This window comes from Epinephelus moara, chromosome 19 (assembly GCF_006386435.1).
Source record: "Epinephelus moara isolate mb chromosome 19, YSFRI_EMoa_1.0, whole genome shotgun sequence".
Lineage (NCBI taxonomy): Eukaryota > Metazoa > Chordata > Actinopteri > Perciformes > Serranidae > Epinephelus > Epinephelus moara.
The window spans coordinates 39,807,755-39,817,144 of NC_065524.1; the positions used below are offsets into that span (position 1 = coordinate 39,807,755).

At 41.1% G+C, this 9,390-nt stretch overlaps 1 protein-coding gene across 1 annotated transcript in view; it reads right to left on the reverse strand.

The window, feature by feature from the left end:
• zc3h15 (zinc finger CCCH-type containing 15) overlaps nucleotides 1-9,390 on the reverse strand; it is a 14,010-nt gene that overhangs the window by 2,458 nt on the left and 2,162 nt on the right. The window contains exons 2-9 of the mRNA XM_050071304.1: nucleotides 7,039-7,140; nucleotides 6,791-6,893; nucleotides 6,471-6,623; nucleotides 3,724-3,815; nucleotides 3,091-3,273; nucleotides 1,931-2,011; nucleotides 1,752-1,817; nucleotides 1,479-1,595 (exon numbers count right to left, since the gene is read on the reverse strand). Of these exons, the coding sequence (XP_049927261.1) occupies nucleotides 1,479-1,595; nucleotides 1,752-1,817; nucleotides 1,931-2,011; nucleotides 3,091-3,273; nucleotides 3,724-3,815; nucleotides 6,471-6,623; nucleotides 6,791-6,893; nucleotides 7,039-7,140 (897 nt within the window). The remainder of the gene's footprint in view (nucleotides 1-1,478; nucleotides 1,596-1,751; nucleotides 1,818-1,930; nucleotides 2,012-3,090; nucleotides 3,274-3,723; nucleotides 3,816-6,470; nucleotides 6,624-6,790; nucleotides 6,894-7,038; nucleotides 7,141-9,390) is intronic.

A 9,390-nucleotide genomic window follows, 5' to 3' on the forward strand; every position in this document is an offset into this window, starting at 1 on the left:
GGTTGTAATTCCTACACGGTTCATACTACATTTTTGAAAAAAGCCTTAAATGAAAGCTGAGAGTCTGCACTTTAAGCAGGTATTCATTGTTTCATTTAAAACCCATTGTGGTGGTGTACAGAGCCAAAATGACGACAACTGTATCATTGTCCAAATATTTATGGACCTGACTGTATATGTTAATACTTTGCATAAATAAGGTCATTTATTTGTAATTAGTTGGATCAGAAGAAATGCAGTGTTCTGACAGTCAGTTTGAAAACTTCTTGACAAAAGCAGATTTCCACTAAAATAGATTTAAAAACGCTCGTCTTTGTACCAGAGAGCAAAATAAATGAATTAAGGGGCAAAAATGTGACTTTTCAGATTACGTTTAATTAAGATGAATTAAAGGAATGAAGGAGAAATGTTTTCTTGTCGCATTAAATGTGTTCGGCATTAATTTACAGCCAGCGTCTGACTGAGCAGCAGGACTGTACAGCAGGTGCAGACGATTAACAGGCTCATTATTTGCTGTGTAAAGACAGGCAGCAGGAATCAGACCATTTAATACAGACGAGCGCTCTTCGGTTTTCCGTTTCCATTGTGAACACTTTTTTTTTTTGCGCGTATAGGTCACACATTTTTACAGCTGGAAAATGTACAAATCACTTTTGGCCACATCAATAAAACATTAAAATTAAAATAAGTGTTATTCACATCCATATAATCTTTTGTAAAAGCCACTGCAGAGGCGCTAAAGAGCCCTCTGGTCTGTGTGCACCACCATTAGGGTTAGTTTTGGTCCTAAAGGTACGATACTGAACGTTTTAGTGCAAATGGAGCTTTAAAGTCTGACGACTGCAGTGAACTGAATATGTGGCTGTGTCTCGTCTCTGTGAGGTGTGACAGATATGTGACAGTTTTTAAAATCTCAGTCCTTGTTTCTCTCTGACTTCACTTTCTGCAGTCCGCTGTTGCTGCTCTTAACTTTTCACTTAGAGGACATTAATGCAGAAACACATACATTATCTATTCTCCCAGATTCTAAATGTCACTAAACTAAAGACAGGAAACACTCTGTGTGGACGGATTCTCTCCTGCCCTCACTGAGCATGTGGACGTTTCTCTGAATGGGAAATTCTGTTCTGAGTTTTGCATAAATTGAACTGTTTCATCACGACGACAGGAACACTTGTTGCCTCTTCACAGTGTTCAAAATATTTTAATACCTAATGGCCTCATGTTTAAATATTGAGAGGTTTTCCAGGCGCTGCAGAGAAGTTCCTGACGACAGCGACCTCACAGCATGACCAAAATAACTGTTAGACTGTGTTTTGGACCAACGATGCAAACTATATCAGACACCAAACAAATGTTATTGTGCTGGGACATCTCGCTTCCAGAGAGCACATATCAATATGAAGTCATACAAAGCCACACTAAATAACCACTGACTGTAGGCGGACATCATCTATGACTGCACACCGCTACATTACCTCCTCCTCATCATCATCATCATCCTCCTCGTCGCTGGCATATCGTGTGTCGGAGGCTTCAGCATCGTCGTCGTCGACCAGCTCTGGGCGGAACTCGAACACCTCACGCCCGCTCACCTACAGATACATGTGATTTAATTAAATCCTGTGTAACCGTGGAAACGTCTGCAGTGTTGTGATAAAACCAGACAGAATGTAAACTCAAGAGTCACGGACCTCTAGAAACAGACACACACAGTTAACGTAACGACCACACACACCAGTCGGACTTACCACTAGCGATTTTCCAGCCTTAAAGTCGGCCTTCTTCTTCTCCATCTCCTCCTTCGCTTTGTCAATCTGTTAATCAGCAGCACACAGAGGGAAATGTAAGAAGCTTTACGATCAAACGTTTCTGGTTTTGCTCCATAAAAAACTGATGTTGATAAAAATGTGATTGAACATGTTCCAACCTTCTCCTGCCTTTTCCTCCTCTTCCACGCCAGGAAAGTCTCCAGAGTGATCCGAGTCACGTTGGCACCCAGAGCTGAGCGCTGCAGGGAGACAGACAGACAGGCAGACGTCAGGATGTGGAGAGAAATTATCAGTCAGATGGAGATTTTACAGACGTCACATCACCGTGCGGCAGCCAGGTTGGAGGTCCAAAACTTTTGGGTGCCATTTTCTACAGACAAAATTTCTTAATATCCAATTTTTCCATCTCAGATTTGCTTCTGTAAATCTGACCGACCCGATTGTTCTTGTGTTTCCATTTGATCTGTGTCGACAGGCATTTAATAACTTTTAAAATGTTTGCTGTATTTTATTGTTGTATATTTTAATGTGAATATTTGAAGCACTTTGTAATTGTTTTTAAAGGTGCAATAGAAATAAAGTTTACCAACATAATTACAAGTACTAATGTCACAACAGTGAGCTAACGACTACATCTGATGTAAACCAACTCTTTTCCAGTTAAAGTAGCTCGCACTAACTTCAGAAGTTGCCAGATGACGTCATCGTGCGGCAGAGCGTCGTTCCTGTGGGCTACAGCCACACTAAACCCCTGAGCTTGCCTGAGAAGGACTAAATGCACAAAGCTGCTATTTTTAAATATCCCATGGAGAGAGACTCTCACTGCAGCCTGTTCTATTTTGTTCTGAAAATGTGGGCGTGCAGCCTCGTTCTGTGGACGATAAACCAGGTGCAGACTTCCATCTGTGTCACCGCTGATGAGGAAATACAGCGAGTGCTGGACGGAGCAGTGAGTGACAACAACCCCGCCCACATTTAAGAGCACTGTCTGAACAGACCGAGGGTCTAGGTACCATGTCTGAAGGCTTACTGCTGGTTCCAAAGGTGCTGGACTGAAAGGGTTTGGTGGAGACGGGGCTTGAACACCTGTTTCCAAGACGATTACAGTGCTCACTTGCGCCTCAGCTCATAAACTTTGCCTTTACTCGCCGCCATTCTCTTGCAAGTGCCCAATAAGTACAACACGTGCAGTGAATACGGTGAATACATTTCTGTATCAATTCAGAGCTGTTATTCAACAGATTTTAGTTTGTTTTTTCTGACTCTATTAACCGTAGACCTCAGAGTCCAGACTTCACACCCCTCTGTCCATCCTTACCTCGTTCTCTATCAGCTCCTCCAGCGAAATCTCCTCCTCTTTGTCCTCCTTCTTCTTGTCTTTTTTCAGTACGAAGCCGGGCGGCAGGGCGTGCCGGTACATGCAGGTGTCGCCCCCCGCTGGACACGACCAGAACCAGCCGTACTTATTATTCTCTATGGCCTCCAGGAAGTACTTACACACCTGCAGACAAAACAATGCAGTGGATAATGTTACTCAGAGGGGTCGAGGTACACAGACAGCATCGTATTATTACTGAGTTCAGCTGACTGGATTTTAAGTCTGAGTGACTGTCAAGTGTTCGGGGACAAGCAGCCATGAGATCACAGATTAACTTTGCTCTTTAAACTGCTCCGATTGTTTGTGTGTCTGACTCAAAAAGAGGCTTAGCTGATGCAAAAGGGACAGTTCGGCTTTAAATCACGACTAACATGACTCATAGATTTATGTGATGACTGATTGAATCCAACACCTTCACTACTGATCAAACCTCTTGTAGGTCATTTCTGCCTCAGACTTCTCTTCCTCAAATGGCAAAAGCAAATGGTCCATTTCCCTCCATGCATCACCATCTACCTCCTCATATCTGACCCTGTCTTCATTCATTCATCATTACTCATCATCAGAGCTTACGATTTGTGTTTTGGCTTTCTTCTTCTCCGCCTCTCCGTGTTTTTTGTTGACCACCTCCTCCAGCTTCTTCTCATCCCAGTTCTCCATGGTGTCTGAACACAACACAACAAGTAATGAAGCATCGTACAAATAATAGACCCGAACCTTCATCAGCACCGCTCCTGATTTATCACTGAGCACTCGGTGTGTCTGAGATTTAATGAGGGATAAATCGTCTTGGCAGCAGGGTGTTCAACTTTTGCACTCAGACTCTTGATGCTTATAGGAAGTCTGATTTTAAAAAGTATTTTCACCTCGTTTCTCTGAACAAATCACTTCAAATGACAAATAAACAGAAGGAAGAAACAGAGCAACAAGCCAGTATGATTCTAAGTATATAAGTGATAAGTGATTTTTTAATCAAATAACCTCATTTCACCTTATTTTAGCCATTTGGAGACGATTGTATCAAACTAAGTAAAAATAATGACATCCGCCAGCATGACACATAATCTGTGTTTCTAAAGCACTTTTCAAACAGAGTTAACAGAGTACTTCACATGTCAACAGTTAAAACAACTTTTAAAAGAACTGATAAAAACACTTTGGTTTATGAAACCTGAGGAAATAACAGACAGTTTAAATGAAACTAACTAACTCAAGTAAAATCAGGAAAGGCTCTCTGATAAAAGTCTGTTTTAAGAAGGGATACAGCTGGGAGTGAGACCATGAAGAGCCTCAAAAGGCATCAGTAAATCTTATAATATATCTAAGACATACTGGGAGCCAGTGTGAGGCCTCGATCACACAAAGTGTTTTACAGGTTGCAAAACATGAGGCGCACTGCACTGCCCCTTTTGTCCCAAAAAAAAATAAATAAATAAATTGAATGCCACTAGTAAATAAAGCCTTGCCGCTTTATTTACTAGTGGCTTTTAATTGGTGCAACCACCTCATCAATTCGCTACCCTAACCCTTCCCATGTAATCACTCTACTGTTTTTCTTTCCCCGCAGTAATCAGTGTGTAGCTGCTGCCATGTTGAGGCAGAGGGTGCTGTCTGTAGCTCTGGTTGAGGGTGAGAGGCTGTCAGCAGATAAACAGAGATCTGTGTGGGTACATGAGACCCTAAAAAAGAGGCTGGATCATGGGGAGTACCACCAGTTGGTCCAGGAGCTTCTCCTCCATCATGGACGTTTCAAGCTCTACACTTATCAATCAATCAATCAAACTTTATTTATATAGCGCCTTTCATACATCAAAAATGCAACCCCAAAAATCTGCTGTTTTCTATTGAGATGGTACTAACTGTGGTTTGTAAAGTCGTATAGCTCTGGGTATCCAGCAACCACTACCACCAGTTTCTCCTCCATTGTTTACCAACTGTAAACTTGTTGTCGTGACCACCACAGAAGCCCCGCCTCTAAAATCATCCGATAATAACCAGACAATAGGAAAAAAGATGACGAAAAAGAAATGATGTGGAGTGCTTTTCCCACAAAAACACAAGACGCGTAGCTTGGCCTGTGGTGATATGCGATAAGTTGGTTAATTGCACGGTAAATTTAAAGGGAGACGGTAACTTTTCCGGCCATGATTAATTGCCATATTCATGCGTGTTTGTTTTCCTCGTCTCTCTCCACCAAAGAGACTGGACGACAAGAGCGTTCACTGCCGTGCATCGTCTGGCAGCCAGGTGAGTTGGTTCATTAGCGTAATGAACGGAGGGAAAGCTCTTGTCATTGAGCGGGGCTATGGGCCACCCACACACACACACACACACACACACACACACACCACACACACACACACACACACACACACACACACACACACACAGTGCGATCTTCATGAGGGGGAGATAAGGCGGAGAAAAAAAAAAAGTTGAGCGTAACAGAAAGACATGGAATGCTGGGTTTGTTCTAAAACCATCTCAACAAAAAGAGCGAATACGACCAACTTAACTGCACGCCTGAGAGTGAGAGACTGACAGTCTATTTTTTTGTATTTATTTATTTAGATATTTTTACGTGTTATTTTGGATATATTTATTTATTTTTTGCATTCCTAAATATTCTTGTTAAATAAATGCTTATTTCTCGTTAAAAGGGTGCACTTGCATCAATATGCCTTTATCATCATCATATAAGTTTAAAAAATGGTCTAAAAACAGCAAAATTACAACAATAATAAAAATGGTCTTAAAAGCACAATATTATGCAATATTATCACTTATCGCAAAAATTTCTGACGCAATTAATCGCCCAGCAAAAGTTGTTATCGTGACAGGCCTACGCGTAGCAACGCAAAAACAGCGAGCAAAAACCTTCATTCTCATTTTTTTTTAAAAATACAAAAGATGCCTCCAACTGCTCAAACGCTTGCTGTGTGATCAGGGTCTAAAGAGGCTAAAATTAATGTCTCCTGGCAGCTGAGTTCTCAACAGTCTGGAGTCCATTGATAAATGCCTGAGTCAGGCGTGAAGAGATGAAGGTGTGTAAAACTGTCTGCGTCTTTAAAAGTTAAAATGGATCGTACTATTGAAATATTGTTAAGATGATGTAAACATGTTTACACAAGCTTTGTGACTCAAAACTTAAACTTATGTCCAACCAGACTCCAAGATGTCTTTCAGCAGGTCTGATGTGATCCAGCAGGGGAGCAGCCTGTCAGGCCCCGATGACAACAATCTGTGTTTTGTCTGAGTTCAGCTGCAGAAAATGTTTTGACGTCCAGCTTTTAATAATTACACATCCAGTTTACGCTCACCTTTCTCCAGGTCATCGTCTCTTTCATCCACGTAGAGGCTCCTCTTCTCACATTTCCTCTCCATCGACAAGTCATGGCTGAATTTGCACTTGTCCCCTTTGGTGCACTGGCCCTGCTTAAAGAACGCACACAGCACGGACTTTGGGTCGACACCTGCAGAAAGAGAAGATTCATTGAGCTGTGATTAATTATGGTCAACTTATAAATACATAACCAGCAAATATTTGGGCGTTTTTACACGATGAGCAGCTACAATGAAAAATGAGCAGAGTTATGATTCATTCATCTTCTGTCACGCTCACAGACGGTGTGTTCGGTACCTTTGCTGACTTTCTGGGCAGCGACTACGGGTTTAAACAGCTCGTTGAGTTCGTCCAGCTCCTTCTTCTTATCACCCTTCTTATTGGTCTTGTCTGCCTCCACCTTCAAACACAAACACAGATGGTAGATGTGTATAAGGACGATCTTATCCAGTGAAATTAGCTGAGCACACAGAGCAGTTTAACCACCACACAGCCAGATGATCAACAACTCCTGACAGGCGGTGACATCTAATGCAGCTCCTGACCTGTCTGGCACTTTGCTGTCCATGTTTGACTTGCTGAGTGACGTTCTTGATGAACTTCTGCTGCTTGGCCCCTTTCTTGTTCTTCAAGCCAAATGTCTTGTCCTGGAAAAAACACACAGTCAGTTATCAGTTTCTAATTTATCAATTTAACGCTTCCAATTAACGAGAGCAAGTTCCTGCACTTCAAATCCACAAACATGACAGATGAGGATGAACTCACCTGCAGCACAGAGCAGCTCACCTACACACTGTGATTCTGGGCTGCAGCAGCAGAATAAAGTTTTAGATGCGCAGGGTGGGGCTGCATATGTAAACACTTTCCTTAGCTGATCATTGGTAACATTAACCATCAGTACGGGTGTAACGGTACACAAGTCACGGTTTGGTTTTTTTCGGTACAGTAATGAAAAAAACAACTATTAAATATCTTTTACTTATTGGTAACCTTATTAAAACATACCACCACAGCAGTTAACTCTTTTTACACAATTTTTGAATGAAACAAATATATATAAAATCCTGCTTTTTCACATTGTTTGAATGAAAATAGAAATATAAAAGTGAAAAATAAAATCCTGCTGTTTTTTTAACACATTTTTTGAATGAAAAATATAAATATAAATTTCTGCTTAAACAGTTTTACTCAATTAAAATAAAAAGTATAGTGCAGCTGGTCAGCTTTAAAGCCTGCTCAGATTCAGTTTTACTAGGAACATACTTAGCTTTCCCACTTTGTTAAAGTGCAGTAAACAAAACATGCTTATATCTAAAGTGCAGCTTAAACAATTTTACTCAACTCCAATGGCGTTGGTTATTTCTTTATCGCGATGGTCAGGGAAACGCTCTTTCTTTTTAAACGACGACGATATCGTAGTTTGCACCAGATTGCTTTTTCTAGTCGTGACGGTTAACGTTCAAACTCGGGTGGTGTCGCTTTAGATGCGTTAGCATGTTAGACGTGTTTCCAAGTACATACCCGACCGCTGTTCTGCAGTGTCGGCACACCGCTTTTGTCTTGTCAACTTGTTTATTTCCATCTCAAACAAAATAAAATAAAATAATATCCTGCGCCCAATAATTCGGTACAGGGTCGTGCCAAACCAAAAGTCGCGTACCGAACGGTTTGACACAAATACATGTACCGTTACGGCCCTAACGATCAGTTAATCTTGATTTTTTTTTTTTTTTAAATACATCAACTTTGCTTACACCTAATGCCTTTTTGTTTCTCACAGCAACATATTGGATATTCTGACAGCATCACACAGCCTCTGACACAAATACAGATGTGGAGGCCTAAACACATGAAACACATTAAATATAACCGCATCATGATGCTTTGCCTGCTTCATTTTCCAAAGTCGCCACCACGCTCTCACTCCAGACCCCAAAATGGCTGCATTGTCACATAGTAGCTGTACTGCACCCTGTTTGTTGCTTGACATGCTTTCAACATACACCATCTTACTGACAGCTGGAACATAACAGGAGGCTACTCATGTGTATATTTCAGAATCAGATCTTTACTTGATTAATTAAATTAACCAATCGGTCGTTAAGTAGTCATTATCATCCCTGGCTGCATCATACGAGGGAAATATGCAATAATGTTGTTGTATAACAGAGATGGGGAAAAAAGATACGACATAGTATTGTGATATTTTTGTGAGGTAATATCTTTAATCACACAGTGTCAAGTATCGATTTCTATTATTTAAATGATTAATATTACTTTATATTATCCAATATTACTACTTAATATTAGATACATTATGCTACAAATAAAATGATTTAAGTCAGATGAACACAGATGCTGGCAAAGTTTTCCTTTGGAGAAATAATTTGTAGTTGGGACAAAAGGATATCCCAATACTCAGCACTTGAGTTGAAGGTGTGAGAAAGAATAGTATCAGTAACATTGTTAAAGGGAAATTTCGGTTTATTTCAACCTGTCTCCTATCGTCCTAAATTTGTTTCAAGTGACTAGTGACATAAAAATAATAGTTAGCATGTTAGCTGTTAGCCTAGATACAGCCGGGGCAAGGCTGCGTAGCTCTGGAGATTGGTGGTGTACCTGTGAATGCTGTGCCCCAGTGCCCACAGATGCCCCAGTGCCCACAGAAGAGGAATGCCTCTGTTGCAAGGAATGGGACCAGTTGCAGCCTTATTTCCAAGGTCTGGATGTGACCGAGGACGAGACACCTCCACCTGGAGTAGTATCCAACTGGGCTTTATCTAGAGCTCGCCAGATATATTTCGGCCGCGCTTTGGAAAGCAGAGCTAGATGGTAAACAAACATGGCAGCACACCGGTAAGGTAAGACAATACGTTTACATGTCGTTTTCTATATGT